General features: G+C 39.1%; 1 protein-coding gene and 1 long non-coding RNA gene across 3 annotated transcripts in view; both read right to left on the bottom strand.

The window, feature by feature from the left end:
- LOC136293344 (uncharacterized) overlaps nt 1–7,226 on the bottom strand; it is a 60,385-nt gene extending 53,159 nt beyond the window's left edge. The window contains exon 1 of the long non-coding RNA XR_010722138.1: nt 7,147–7,226. This is a non-coding gene — a long non-coding RNA (uncharacterized lncRNA). The remainder of the gene's footprint in view (nt 1–7,146) is intronic.
- Nucleotides 7,227–7,527: 301 nt separating this feature from the next.
- The window catches only part of STK39 (serine/threonine kinase 39), an 83,882-nt gene continuing 75,032 nt past the window's right edge, over nt 7,528–16,377 (bottom strand). For both annotated transcript variants that reach the window (XM_066190005.1, XM_066190004.1), the window contains exons 16-17: nt 13,092–13,156; nt 7,528–9,023 (exon numbers count right to left, since the gene is read on the bottom strand). In XM_066190005.1, coding sequence (XP_066046102.1) covers nt 8,949–9,023; nt 13,092–13,156 — 140 coding nt within the window. In that variant the 3' untranslated portion in view covers nt 7,528–8,948. The remainder of the gene's footprint in view (nt 9,024–13,091; nt 13,157–16,377) is intronic.

Genomic DNA, 16,377 nt, shown 5'->3' with positions numbered 1-16,377 from the left:
GCATCTGTGGGTCCCGGAGATTTGCTCATTAGTAAGTTGTCCGTGGAAAAGCAAAGGCAAGGGAGGATTAGGAAACAGAACAAGGGGCCAATGCCTCACATTTCTCTCATCTCAAGTTAAGGGCTGGGATGCATACACCCGAACAAAAAGATAAATCCACTTGTAAAAAAAAAAATAACATCTCAGAATAGAGGAAAAAGTATTTTGTGAACTGCAAGGTTCACAACAGTTTTATCTATCTATAAATTGGGACAGAAAAAAAAATACTGAGGAGAGCTGAACAACTACTGATGTAATTTTTGAAAAAATCAAAGGCCACTAAGTAAATCGGTATGTGAAGTAGTAGAGTTTTGTTTGCTTCAGAAATTGCTGCCATGTATTTTCTAGATAGGTAGCAAGGACAGCATACAAACAAGTAAGAGCAGCACAAAAAAGATGCAGACACCTCGAGGATGTAGTAAATTCTTTATCAGGATCTTTGTCATCACCTTGAGGTTTTTACAGTCCCATACCTCCCCACAAAGCGAGCGCTGAAACCACTGAGCGAAAACAAAAAAACGTACAAGAGAAATGTGCTGGTGCAGGGTGAGAGAATCAGAGCCCAGGTATTTGTTCTCAGACACCTACAGTCCAAACATAAGCTAGGAGGTAACAACATCCCCTGTATCTACTGGCAACGCCGCACTTGCCACCCAGCTCCACAGAGTTTCCTCTTCTCCTCCTGGAATAAAGAACGAGCAGAGGCTGAGCAGCGAGGCTGGATGGCGGCGATGTCCGGGAGGTCCGTGCCCACCCCTGACACCCGCACTGTGCACACGCGAGGCTCCGCGGACCGCGGCGCAGCCAGACACCCGGGCCGCCCCCAGCGCCACGGCTCGGCCGCCTCCAGAAAACAGAGCACACCCCCAGCTGCAGCAGCTCTGGAGAAGGCTTACACAAGCCACAAAAATACAGAATAGAAGTTACAGTTTCAAAATATTATGGTATAAATAATTTCATCTACGCATTGCCTTGGCGGTAACTAACATAAAGAAAGATGTAAGAAAATATACTTGGTAAGTGGTAGCCCTGCCAAAGCCCCACATATGCAATAAAACAAGCCTTTTACAATTATTAACCAGCCCAACTTGAAACTTATGTTAAAGAACACACTTTGTCTCAAATGATTTTAAGAATATATTATCTGCATGTCTCAGTATTTCAAACTATATCCCTCAGCAAACCAAAATGGTACCAAGCATTTTCAAAATGCCAATTTCGTCACAAGTAAAACACCGTGGCCTTTCAGTAACACTGAATACACGCATCTAACACACCCCAAACCGGAAAGCAAACCTGTTCACTCTCCTGGACTGAAACAGAATGTTTGATTCACTTGGCTGTAATTGTTTGCATCCAATAGCTGTCTTCAGTTTAAACTGACACCTATTTGGTACGTCACAAGTACTGTTCTGAAGGGTATTTTTAGGCCATCAGCTTATACCAGAAAAGGGAAGGAATATTAAATTTACTTCAGTACTGTTACTTCTAGCATAAACTCTTTATGTTGCCTAAACATTTTACAGGGCATATGCAAATATAACAGCCCCCCAACAATCCCTATTTGGATTTAAATACATATAGCCTTACTGTTGAGTCTTCATCTGCAATTACTTTATTAAAAATTAAAATCTTTGGCTATGAAAAAGCTCAACTAAGCTGACAACAACATATGAAGATGATAAAAAAGAGGAAAGGGTTACACTGACACATTTGATTAAACACAGCCCTACTTTGACTTGCACAGATCAATCCAGGCTACACTACCTTCAAACAGAACAGACCTCAAGAGATTCGGACCTTGTCGGCCTTATAAATCCATACACATAAATACAGAGAAATCCATGAACACAAAGCATTTTTACATAGTAATGTAACATTAAATTGTAGCTCAGTAGCTCTCGTCCAGGAGTCTAGATTCATCCTTGCAAAAATCCTTCCGGAGAAAAAGAAGTATCAAGCAATACAAAAGTGCAGGAGTTTCCTCATCCTTTCTGTCTTTTGTAAAACATCAGGTTTATGGGTGATTTGGCAGTGCCCCATCTGACAAGCAAATTTACAAGGTTAGCACTGAACCTAATCAGAGATAATCAGAAAACTCTTTCTCTCTGGTGTAATTTTCTGCTTGGATAGCTCTGCTATGCCATTATAAATAGGAAAAGCTTGCAGCACAAGCAGGGGAGAAGACTTCAGAAGATTTTAGTAATCACCTTCCATTCAAATCACACCTACTCTTTATTCACGATTGGATCCTTTTCCATTTTACAGCCCCAGGAGTAAACTGAGGAGCTCATAATCGACACAGATTGGGAGTGAAATTTTAGTCCCACTGAAGCTGTTGTGAAGTATTATTAATTCATGGGGCCGAGATTTCAATAATGGTCCTTCCCTCTGGATCCTCTGTTCTAATTCAAGGCAGATTTCTCCACCCTCTTCCTATTTCTCATAATACAGAGTAAATGCTCCAGTGCTTTGTTTGAATCAGAGGTGATCTAACAAGGAGAGAGAAGAAAGAATCAGAGAGAAACAGATCCTGAATGCAACAGGATTCTTAGCTGGGAATAGTTTCAGGTTTAACAACCTCAACCACATGACCATTGCACTTTTCCTCCTTGTAAACACTTACTTCAAAAACCTTTCCACAGAGCTGAAAAACATGGTGTGGAACTTTATTTAATTTCACAAATTGCGGCTTTCAGCCTATGGCGATAAGATCTCTGCAACAGAAACAACCTGGAAAACTGTAAAATCAATTTCTTTGTCTAAGAACTAAGTCCTGCAAAAAAGGCGTAGGAAATTTACCTCTAGGAGGCTACTTTTTACTTCAGAATGGAGCACTGCTAACTTCTTGCTGGGGCACATTCAGAGCCAAAGACCTTGGCTCAGTTCTCCCTGGGGAAGCAATGAGTAGACTCGGTGAGAGCTGGATTTGCTGCTGTACCATGGCACAAGAGCCTCCCCCCACCAGCCAGCACAGGAGGGGAGCAGCGGGCAGCAGGACGGAGGAACCCCAGGGAGGCCTGGGAGAAGAGGAAGCACTGACACCCATGCCTCCCTTGCTCTGAAAAACTTGTGTTTGCTGACCATTTGATTTTTTATTTTTCTCTTTCTTGGTCAATAATAGAGTAGTAGCACAATGCAGGGCATTGGCAAAAGATATTATTTTCACAGAACGAAAAAACAAAACTTTCAGCAACTTTATACAAATACCAGAAGATTAAGGTAACAGTCTTCAAAAGTTTTCCTTGCCCTCTATATTATAAACCATCACAGGTACAGTACAGGTGTGGGTTGGAGGGGGAGCAGTTTGGTGGGTTCCCCCCCACCATACCAGAATGCTTCTCAAAACCATTTCCAAGCTTTCAAAAGCAGAGATGCAGGCAGAAATGCAGGCCTCTCCCTTAAAGCAGCCATTTAGTACTACACAGCCTGTCTTCCAGAACACAGCAGTTTTACTACTCTGAGGCTAAATCTTTTTGCCTGTTTCTTTATTTTTATAGGACATGAGCAGCACAAAGCCCGCCTACTCAAACCCTCTTGGCACTCTTTGGTTCTTCTGCTTCATTATTTATAATTGCCTGTTGATGACAGCTATGCACAGTGCTCTTTATGTGAAAAGACAATTGTATTACCAAATAACCACATGTTCCTGCAGATTTTGAGATGTCATAACTCAATTGTCCTCAACGGAAAGAAAGCTACATTGATGAGGTCTAAAGAGTGAACATGACACAACTCAAAAAGCCTTTTTGCTCAAAGTAAATTTAAAGAATTCCAGAACTCCTTCTCATGAGCAGCATCCTTCCTTAATGAGTCTGAATGATTACATGGATGAAAAAGAACCAGGTAACAATTTGGTTTCTTTCCATTAAAATAAATAAATACACAAATAAATAAATAAATCTCCCTATTTGAAACATAGCTTTTTTAAAAATTAATTTTTAGAAGTGTACCTATGGGGAAAAATTGAATAAAGGCATGTATTTTCCATCTACTTCAATTCTATTTTGTATAGCTGTTTCTCTACATAAACACATCCACTTGCATAAGTGATTTTCTACACCCTACTGAGACAATAAATGAGCACAGCCTTTCAAACTCATGCTTGAAAATTAGATGGCAAAATATGCACGTCCCAAAAAGGACAGGATTGCCTCCCTATTGGTTTATGCAGGGAAAATTATATTTCTCCTTCTTACCCCATACTCTTCCTTGTCTCTGTAATTGCTCACTGAGCCACCATTGCCCATATTCTCAATGTTATTAGCAGCAGACAACTTCACAACTACTGAGTTTGATTCAACAGCTGAGATGAACACAACTATGAAAGCAGCTTGATGAGCATAAATCCAACAAGCATAAAGCAGCCATAAAACCACATTTTTATGTGCATTGCAATGTTACTCTTAGTCATTGAGGGAATACGAGTAACTAAAATGTCACAGTGCTCAGCTAATACGCCTGGATTATTTCATCAGATGGGCAACTGTGCAATAAAATGCAAGGAAACCGGACTTTGTTGAGAGTTTTTGTGGTTTGAGTAAACCTAGCTGTTCATTAACAGAGCTCATGTACAGGGAACTCAAAGATTTAGGCTCCTGATGCTTTTCCAGCTTCTCACCTTAAAATTAGCATTCTTTGTGCATACACATGTGTGAGCACATCGCAAGACAGTGGAAAGGCTGCCAACTTGATGCAACAGAAAAACCCACAACAATTGACTGAGTAAAGTTCCATCACAGTTGATTCAGAGAAAAAATAGACCAACTGCTATTTGTTATCAACAAGGTCTCTCTTCTGGTTTTTTTGCTGCTTTGGTAAAATGTGGGAGGGTAAGGTGGGAACTGGTAGCAACATCCTCTGCTCCCTGCTAAACAGAAATCAGCATTTTCAATGCACTCAATTAGCAGTGTTTTAGGTCTGTGTCAGATTCCTCATCAGAGCTAATTGATTTCAGGCACAGGCCAATCTCACCATTCAACATCATTATGCAGAGGTAGGTGGTGAAAAGGAAAACAGATCTCTGATTAAAGAAAAGCATGAGGGGGAGGCACACCATTTACAAGCTGCACACAGCATTCCCTCTCAGAGAAATAACAGTGTTTAAAAACATTCTGAAGAGATGCCTCACAATCAAATTTCATAGGACTGCTCTGGAAGCCCCAAAATTGGAGAAGTGACATTGGACCAAGCTATGTGAAAAGGCACACATCTTTATCTTGGGAGCGAACATGGGCGAGAGAAAATTCAATTATGTTTCCTGATTTCTTTCCCTGCTCCTCCTTCCACTCCCACTCACAAAGGGTGTTCTAGGGCAACAGAGGAAATTGTGATAAGTACACAGGATATTATTTTAGAAAACAAGAATACTTTTCACAACTAGCTAGCTGAATTGCAGTTTGAATGCACAACTCCGTGTATGTTGGTGAGAAGATCTGAGGTCAGCACTTGTCAGAAGGAAGAGATGTGCTCCTGTTCTCTTGGCACAAAAAGCATATGTTGCCAACATGGGAAACAGCTTTGCTGGCCTAAAGCCCACGCTGGAGTCCCATGAGATAAAAGGCTGGAAATGCCCCTTCTCTCCCACTCCTTTACACATGCAGTTAGTCTCCAGACCTGGTTTTGTGCTAAGCGAAATGCTACGTTTATTTTCATCCTAACACTTTGAAACTAATAAATGCAGAACTGTGTTTTGACTGACTTTCATCTCAGCCCACAGAGCTACTTTCAGCAAGCTAAAGCACAGCACACTGGCATGGCTGGCTCCATGGACACTGACATTAATCAGCCCACAGAGCCTGCAAGTGCCCAGCTGCAGGCACTGGCATATAATCACCATACAGATGATTATATTTTTAGCACCATCTAATTAAGCCCTATTTTCCTGGCCTTGGAGACAGCTACATGGTAGCTCCCCTGTTCCAGCTTCACCTCATTAATTAGAGACCTTTTCTTTCAAACAAGACAGGTGCTGTAATCAGGAACACCAGCAACACAACTATTTTGGAGCAAGTCGTGTCACACATGTAAGAACTTCATCCAGCTTCTAAACACTTCTCATGTAAACATGAACAAATTAATAGCTGCTAGTTTTCTCCCTTATTATTCAACAGAGTATGTGTATATAATAATAAAGAAGCAAATTTATATTACATTTGCCATTTACTTCTACTCTATCATAGCTTACTCACTGCTTTCTACTGCAACATACCATATATTTTCACCTTTTTTACCTGCATATACTAAAAATATAAACTACTTATGTCATTTTAATTACCCTTTCTTTCTCCCTTTTTAAAAATGCATTTTGCTCACATTGTATTTATACACAATATCTTAGCAGTAAAAACAACAAAAAAGTTTTAAAACCCAACACAGCTGTGACGAGTGCAACACTAATTTGCTGCCTCACTGAACCACAGAAGCATTGCCGTGTTTCTGCATCAGACCACAAGAGAGCAAAAACTGTTACACCTTTACCTCGGTACAACACTTCCCAATGCCTCAATTAAAGCACTACATTCTTTACTGAGATGCCTCCTGCAGCCCCAACCAGCACAGCAGATGAGCACTTTTGACAGTTGCTACTTGTATCCCAACACTTTTTCGCAGCTTCTGGAGAAGTATATAGCAAATGGAACATAATTTCCATCCAAATATATATTCTATATATATTCCACTTCTTTTTCTAGAACAGTGAAAACAAGAAGCTTCCCTGAACGTTCACTTCGTCTGAGAGAGCACTGCAGCAGCTAACCCCTTTGCAGGTGGCTTAGTCAATAACGGTGCAATGCTTAGAGAAACGTACATTAAAATACATTGAAACAATCCCACAGGAACGCTCAGAATTTAGCCCCTCCGAGCGCAGTGCTGCAGGTTATCACCTGGCTCACTGGCACGCGGACGTTTCAGGCACCTTTTTGATTTACTCACACTCCGGCACAAAGGTGAACGCCCAGCTGCCAACTCGCACCCGCCCCGCAGGCGGACGCGCTGCGTTCCGAGCCCGCACAGCCGAGAGACCCCTGGCCCGGGGAGAGCCCTGGCCCCGGCCAGCGCAGGGCCCAGAGACACAGGGCCCCGGCCCCCGGCGCAAGGCTCGCTTACCGTGGTCGCCAGCCGCACGGCTGTCAAGAGCCAGCCCACCAAGAGCGCTGCGGGCACCAGCGGCCCCAAGACGCCTGACCGACCCCACCGCGCCGCACCTGGGCCGCCGACCCCACCGCGGGCCCTCCCGCTCTCCGCCCACGCAAACCAGCGGCAGCCGGCGCCTGTCCCGGGAAAACCACCGCTTTCTTGAAGTTACCCCTTGGGAGCCTTAAAAATGGCTTCTGCGAAGCCCTGGAGAGCAAGGAGCCAAACAACTCTCTACCCAAAGGGCATAAGCAGTATTCCCTCTCCTCCTCCCCAGCTGCTGCTCCCAAACTAAGTAAGGGCAGCAGCCTTTTTTAATAACAACGCTGTAATCCACTCAGAGCATGGAAATTCAAAATACAAATCAGTTTGTGCAATACATCTTTATTTTAATTTTATTTTTTTAACCTTTGCAGCCATCTTGGAGTAATCATCATGTAAACAGTAGGATGGGATGGGATTACATTGAGTCGTATGCAAATAGTTCTAGAACACCTCAACAATTATGACATTATAAATAACTTCTCTGAACAATATATATTTGCCGTTTTCAGTACATTAAAGAGCTGCCACTTATCTAGGATTAACTAGGAAGTAGTTTAAAGTGTAACCTCTGAGAAACACGTCTCCAAAAGCAGAAGTCTTTCTAAGGTTCCATAACATCTATGTCACAGGTTAAGCAGAGGACTACTTCGGTTGAAGTGTTTTTTTTGTAACAGAGTTTTACTTGATCATTGCACAAAGCCCTATTATTTTCACTCCACCTTGGTGTTTTGCAGAACTTCAAATAAAGCTTCAGTTCCATTCTTCAAGTTTTTATTCACCTGTATGAAACCGGTTTCTATCATTAAGGGTAAGTCAGATCAGAGATGGGCACAGTAAGTGTTCTACCTTAACAACAGCTCACAGTTGCTCTAGCTCATGGACTCGCCAATAAAGCATAGTCAAAATACTCTAACACCTTTGCTACTGCACATCCCCTTCTTGCTCAGATAACTATATATATTTATATATATTGTACCATATGTATGGTACTTCTAGAAAATGGAGATTATTTATTTAAGCAGCCTCAGGCACATTCTTAAAACATTAATATCTGCAAGGCACCTCCCACTCCCTTGATGATCGGTTTGTGGACTGTTTTTTTGACACACAACCAACAAAAGCTTGCTAATGCCGAATCAAATTATTTCAAAAAACCCCCAGAAGTTACCAAATACTTCAAAGACATACCTGAAACTTTTTTAAATAGCGGGAGATTAACTGCAAATAGCACATAATCAAGTCAAATAATTTTCTTATTTCTAGTATGTTTAATGCATAAATATATGAAAAATAAAATTCACAGTTGTTTTTAAATCTAGAATTCAAGTTTGGCTAATATTTCTAAACTTTTATATGTATGTTAATTCCTAAATGTAACAGAATAGAGGCAGTATTATCAACCACAAGTACAGGTAAAATAGTATCACTCAAAGTCTATGAAAGAAGTAAGCTTGATAGAAAGTTCCTTTTGTAATAATCAATAAATACAGCCACCTGAGAGCATTTCCACAGGCTCTTCACTTAGGGGGAATCCAAATCAACTGCTAAGAGACATTTAAGAGCATTTTGAACGTTAACAGCAGCGGTGTAGCTGTGGGCTTTGCTTGTTCTGACTTTGTGAATTGCTAGATAATGAAGCAGAACTCAGTGTGTGGTGCATTAGTTTTCCTTTGCATCTAAGCTGGCTTTTTCGCAATCTCACAATTCGGCTTGGGGTCAAGGGACAGACATCAGCTGACACTTAACTGAGCAAAACCAATCAGTTTCACTTCATCAGGAATCTCAGTGCCATCACAGCCAGAGGCCTGCAAGTACAAACAGAAATGTTTAGTATATCACACTACAAAGCAGCATTTGACAGCTAGGATATAAAGGTTCCCCATATTGTCCAGTCAGCAAACAGCTTGATTGAAGGAAAGCTTTCAGACTGCTTCATGTGGCCTCTAACAGCATCAACCAATGGCGTCCTTAATTATTGCAAACTCCTGTAGTCAATATTAAAAAATATGGGAAAAAAAAAAAAAACACCTGGAAAATGGACACTGAAATACCCAAATTCTTTAAACCAAACTTTCCAGACTGGAGCCATATTTCTTTTTCATGGGACTAAACAGTTTTCACTCATGAAGAGCTTCTAATACACATGAATAGAATCCACTTTTTACCGCTGTGCTGTACACAGTAAATGTCTCATGAGTCTAGCCAGCAAGTTAGTTTGGAATACAAACCAGCTGAATTTTTAACAAGAAATTGAAGCAGCCTACAAAGAATAAATACCAATATTTGCAAAAGGACAGCTCCCTCCTGACAGTACAATCTAGTACTTAAAACTGTACAGTTTAGATTCCTCAGTAAAGCCTGTCACCAAACAAACTGGCACAAGTGATCAGGTCATTTTTCATATACATAACAGTAAGAACATAAAACCACTTTGCTCACGACTAAACTATTACTTTAGGTCTGTTTTAGAAAAAATATATGGGAGGCAAAGTATTTTTATGTTTTGATTTTTAAAAACAAAAGCTGCTTCTGCAGGACAAAAGAGTTATTTTAAATATTGGGGTTTGTACATTTTTATCTCTATGGTAGACAAGTCAAAATATTAATAGAATTGGATGAAAAATGTGCAACGCTAACTTACTTATGACAGATGCCTTCAGATTATTTTGCATATCACGTAATATCCCCAACAGAACAATTGGTTCACCCTATAAAAATGCTTTCGATCCTTTTTGGATTAGTAGCAGTTGAACCCTTTAACAGAACTGGCTCGTGAACAGGTGCTTTAAGGTAATGAGCTCTCAAATTGTGCATACAAGGTGCACTAAGTGACACAATCCATTGAATCTTCACGACCAGAAATAAAGCTGTGTTGGCACTTGTGGAAGCATTACATCAGGCTCCTCCTTCAAATTTACTTTGAGCAGACTCAGAGAAGAGGAGTTCTCTCTTCAGACAGTATTTCACAGCTCCTATTCCACAGAAGCAGCAAGTTAGAGGTCTGAGATCATCCCTCTTAGTTGCTATTCAGATATCTGAATGGTGCTTGGATTGGGAGTTTGCCAAATAAATGGAGTTTGAATTTTGCACTTAAAATTTAATGCTAAAAAGTGCTAATAATACCAACATCGTTCTACACTTTAGCTAGCTATCAATCTCCTCAAAGACATGCTAAGTAATATATCTAGATGCATATAGATTTTTAAATGCCTTCCTTATCAATAAATATTATCTTATGTCTGTTTAATGCACCTGGAATCTTTTAACTTAGCTTAGCATAAATACAAATACTATACACAAACTATAACATGAAAGTATTCAGTAGAGACTGAACACACTCTTTCATTAATGGGTTTTTGCCACCCTTTTTCATAAACAAAGTCCTTACACAAAATGTAAATTATGCTGTGCAGTAATTTTGTGTTTCCTTGAGTGTTTCCAAGATTATTTGTGTATTAAAGTAGCCTCCTTCCCAAATTGTGGACAGCTGGATCCTACAGAGAAGTTTACATTCTGTGTTAGCCAAGACAACTAGGGGATATTTAATACTATATATGTTCTGTAGAATTACATCATTCTAAGAGCAAAGATACATTGTTTAAAAATATGCAAGGGGGGGAATCCAACCCCTGCCATCCAGGCACCTCACCTTAAAAATTTTCTTTACTATTTTGGTAATAATTAAATACAAAAATAGTTATGATTTAAGCTGGCCCCAAAGATGAACATGCTTTCTGTTTGAATATTATATTGAAATATTATATACCAGCAAAATACCAGCGACCTTTAAGTAGTGAGATACTAACCAGATTCCTTGTCCAGAAATACTAGCACCTAATCCTAGACTAAGGGATATTTTTCAATTGAATTTTCTGAATGGATATAGGAATAGCTACATTCAGACTTTAATCTCCATTAAATATTTACCAACAAAATATGTTTTAATCAAGTTGCATAAAAGTGTTCTTGAATTCAGCAAGATCTTGCTAAGAGGTAACAAAGACCCAGTAGTGCATACAAAGATATGAGAGAGTTCTCATAAGCAACAATTCATTTAGCAACTTCACTGTACAATATAGAAATAGGCAGAAGCAGAACATATATTAAATTAATCCAAGGAGAAAAATAAATTAAGACACTTCTTGTATTGGTCTTTCCCCATCTCAATAAGAACTTGACAGTCTTTCCCCGTCACAATAACAACTAGTGCAGGAAACCTAGGTCAAAAGTATGAGGAAGAAACTAAGGTTAAAAATGAACCTCCAGAATTTCTACCTATCCAGTGGAACTAACCTACAGCAGGGACAAAGACACTGATTGTGGATTGTCTGATTCTGATTATGGTAAGTAGCAGGATGATAGCAGCATTCACTAACTGGAATCTGAAATTCTATGTGTCATTGACTGAACCCCAGCAATAAAACCAACTGAATCACCAAAAAATAGAAAAAAATATCCCAACCTAAATTTTCGAGTGGATTTGTTTTCAACATGTATAAGCTGGATAGTATGGGATATTACATTTTGGAATGTAGTATCACAAGCCTCTATTTTAAGTGTGGGAATGAGAAACCCAGGCTTCTGCAGAGCCTCTGAAGTATCTGTTATCTAAATGCTGTTGGTGAGATGCTATTTACTACACAATAAAGCCAAGTCAGATGTTTAGACAGTGAGAGCACAGATCAGCTGCAAAAAGAAAAGCATTAGCTTTTAAGCTACATTTATAGCAAAGGCCAGAGAAAGATAAGAATTTGAATCAAATGTCTTTATTCCACTACCCCAACCCCTTCTCACCAGGAATGTGGAAGTTCTGGGGATTTTGCTGCACTGTAGAGGAAAAATTAGTTCAAAGGAGTCAGCTAAAACTCCTCAGATCTGTATAAAGAATGACGTGGGAAGAAGAGTCCTGAATTAATACATCATCATCATCAATGAGGTCTAAAAATGGCTCTCTACAGCAGCTGCTTTTATAAACAGAGCTGTGCTTCTGGAGACCTGCTTATTTAACAGACATTCAGTCTAGTCTCTCCTGTGACTGAGTCACTCTCAGCAAGAGGTGCTGAAAGCTAATTGGCATTTGCATAACTACTAATTCAATAGCTTCAGGTATATATATTTTTCAACCTCATTTTAACAAGAAATAAAAACAAACACAGCACATCAATTCTGACTCGTGTTTTTGCAATGTAAATTTATTAATATTAAATTAAATCTATCATGCTATGATCAAAATTGACGAAAATTAAGGACCATGGTCAAAATGCAGCACAGAAAGGAGTCCCAAGCTCCAGCCCAGGATCTGATGACATACATATAGAAGATAGAAAGAGGTGGAGAAGGAGAAACAGCAATAAAACACAGTGGGAGAAAGACCAACTTGCAGGTGTGGATGGTCAACTGAAAAAAGGTTGAAAAGAACTAAGGAGAAGCAAGCAGTGGAGGTGACCTGCATACAAGAAAAATGAGGCAGGTGTTTGAAAAAATGGGGTTGGTGCAGTATGTCTATCAACAGAGGACACTTCAGCCCAGGTAGAGCTAAGAGGGTGGGGGTGAAAGAGTGTTAACCTAGATATTACAGTTTTCTCTGCTTTACTTGTTTCTGCAATTCTTCCCAGGGGTTTTCTTACTGCAGCTTCTCACCTAAACCTCAGACTGCCTGAGAACTCATGTGACTGAGCCTCCTTCCCCATGCAGTTATGGAGCTGTCCTATCAAAACAGCGTTTGTATTAGAGCTTTTGCTCTAATACATGGCAATTTCAGTCACTTTATCTATCCATACGTTTATTCAACAAAATTGCTGTAACTTAGATAGAACCCAGATTCTATATGAATACTGTGATAATGTGTTTATTCCATTGATGCTTTTACTTACCAACTTAAAAGTCAATGTTTTCAAGGCCTTTGGATCATCTACTATCTTCTGTAAGTTAGCAGCAACTGTAAAAGACAAAAAATATGATTTACAGAAAATTGCATTCATCTTAACATCAAGCCTTTTGTTGAATCTTCTACTTAATTCTACACATATACATGTCTTTAAATTACCACTTGAATATTTAATCACTCTCTAGCTGTTGTTGCAGAGGGCAGTGGGCTGCCATAAATCCTACTTCCTTTCTTTCCTGGTCACTGATACTTTGTGACTATGTGAACTGATTCAAGGGAGATAACCTGCCTGAAAACAAAATTACAGGAAAAAAAAAAAACCTACTAATTTTCAGTTTAGTCTATTCCATGAACAGTTAACAATCACACAAATGCAAGTGCAAGGAAGATGGGAGAATCACACAGCCAAGGGTAAGCTGATGGGTGGCATGATTTATATCATGTTTCTGCTATAGCCAGGGTCACTATCAGCATCAGCTCCTAGCAGAACACTGGACTCGCTGTCCCCTCTAACTTTTTAGCCATGTGCTTGTCTCCTTTTTTCGGGCTGGCACAAACACAGACTCTAGGTGATATGTTACAGCTCACTAGCAGGAAAAACAAAAAATAGTTGAAATATGAGAGTGACACAAAAAGAGCTGATCTTCAGACAGAAAAAGAGCTGGTCTTCAAACTACTCTCATAGAAAACATGATCAAGATTTGTGAAGTAACAGCAAAAACACTTTAACTGGATGAACAGTGCTTGAGTGTCCAGAAAAAGAAGCTCTGTGCTGTAACAGAAAGAGCAGGAAGGAAACAATTTACTCTTTGAAAACAGAGGATAATGCAGGAAATTAATAAACACTTTTTCCTATCAAAACACCTAAGTCACATTTTAAATTGGTCTATTTTAACAATATTGCTACCATTAATCTTGACCAAAAAAACCCCCCAATGTCTGCTTTCAGCTTTGTATGTTTACTAAACTGGCTCCCCAACTTTGCACAGTCACAGATCCTGAACTAAATCAGACCAAATCATTAAGGACCTTTGTTCAAGACTGATGTATGAGCACAAGATGTCATCAACAGGATATGAGCATGAGATTAAATATTTCACACCTGGCAGAGCTGTTTAAACAAGATTATAAAAAGGAAATGAACAGGTATTAAGTAGCAGACATTTCTTAGTACACTGACTAGGTGAGTACCATAAAGCAGAGAAGCAAGAAAGTAGATGCTGCCCACAAATAACTCTCTCCACATAATTCATATGGTGGAAGATACACACCAAACATTTGCACATTCCACGTCCTACTGCTACAAACTTAGGTTTCTGCTTCCTCCATCTCCTAACATTGTGATGACAACATTTTCATTCCCACTGTGCCTGATCATGCATGATCCACTGTGTAATAACAGAAATTCACCTCACAGGGGAAGTACAGTATCTAGCAAGGGAATTTAGAGAAGTAAACAATTAGGCCCGTCTACCACTGTTAAATGCAAACCAATTTTCTGTTGGTCTCATTTTCTTTATACAATTAAAATGGCATCAAGGATTGTTTATACACTTGGAATAAATTTAACTGGAGATGAAAGTGTGTTTGAAACTAAAAGCAAGACTTAAAAGTAAGCTTAAGGTACATTTTGTAGAGAACACTTCTTGTAAAGAAAAGAATTAACCTTCACAGTCAACTGAACTCAACTTCAAACACTACAATAGGAAGTCTTTCCATTTTTGAAGCTTCATTATTCATAATTTTTTTTATTCTAGCAATTACAATCAGTTTTTAGTCACACAATTCACTTCCACAATCTTTAAATCAATTTTATTGCAATACCTCCTACCTGATAAAATACATTCAAATGCATATAATGCTTTTCATTACAGTTGATATTTAGAATCTTAGGAACATTCAGCCTCACATCTCCTGAAGCCGGGATAGTATAGCTTCAACTTTTTATGTTTTAAAAATTTATAAAATACAATCATGGACTCAAGAGCAGCTCTGGTTTATCCAAATCTCTGTAAAACATATCTTAAAAAAAAAAAAAAAAATTCTCCAGCTAGTGCTAGCTGGCTTCACTGAAATGAAGACAGTGCTACAAAAGGAGATAGGCATTGGGTCCTAAATCCAAAGACTTCTAACTCCACCTAAATAAAATGTTACAAAAATACAAGCTTCAAGTGCAAGGGTGTCTTTAGGAGGGGCAGCGTTTCATTTAATGTTGACCAGCTGTGGAAGAGAATGAAGGCAAGTCCACGGGCTGCTGGGCTATTCCCCCAGGAGCAAAACCTTCCAGCTGCCCTTAGGCATTTCTGGCAAAGGTGTTATTACTGCTTTTTGCAAACAGCAACCAACGATGAGCAAGTGTTTTAATGAACTAGCATTCAGTAGGGTACGGGGCATCTAGAATGTCACAGGTAGTGTCAAAGTCTTTAAAAACCCTAACCCTTCCTGCTGCTGACTGATTCTTTATCAGGGAAGAGATTAAAAACTTCCATGTAAAAATAGCAAAATTAGATCTTCAAGATATGTAAATAGTTAATGTTAATTATGTTGTTGTTACTTAAACACTGTATCACAAATGAGTGGTATTTTAAATGGTTATCATTCCTCAAGAAAGCTGAGAACAATGCTCAGTAAAAGGCTACAGGGACACTGTTTTATTTTTTAATTTGTCTTTACTTTTAATATGAACTCAAATCAGAAACTTTTACATATTAAATATGCTTTATTTTTGGTTTTCTAATGGACCATTACTAGAGTGGGACATGTGTAATCAAATAGAAGATCAAGAAGATTTAAGAGAGAAATGTCACGTATTTTCAGGCTATGCTTGAAAATGAGAACGCAGACCTATAAAGAGTCCATTATAGTAGAATACAATGTCTTGTATTCTAAGACATAAAGAATAGTCACACCTGCAGTTTCCTACAGAGAGATATTTTCTATTTTAATCGTTCATATTCAGCATTTTCAAGTACAACTAGCATTTCACCTCTGACTTTGGTACTGTGTTTTACATTTTCTGGCCTTTACAGAAAGGCAATAGAAATCATTTAGCCAAAATGATGTCATTAATCACAGTCAATCAAACCACTGTGAATGCAAAGTCTCCCAAAAGCCTACTCTTTCTGCAATATCTGAAAGCATATGTAATTATCATCAACTAAGAGCCAAGTATTTGCACATAATTACCTACCAAAACCATACCATCCTGCTGGTATCTTTTTCATTTTTCTAACTCCTTGCTTTTGTTTTGCTAGGTCTTGCCCTTATTTAGA

This window comes from Chamaea fasciata, unplaced genomic scaffold (genome assembly GCF_029207755.1).
Source record: "Chamaea fasciata isolate MVZ Bird 193981 ecotype frontalis unplaced genomic scaffold, bChaFas1.0.hap1 SCAF_8, whole genome shotgun sequence".
NCBI classification, from domain to species: Eukaryota; Metazoa; Chordata; class Aves; order Passeriformes; family Sylviidae; genus Chamaea; species Chamaea fasciata.
Note: the sequence above shows the minus strand (reverse complement) of the source record. Positions and strands in the feature narration are given on the sequence as shown.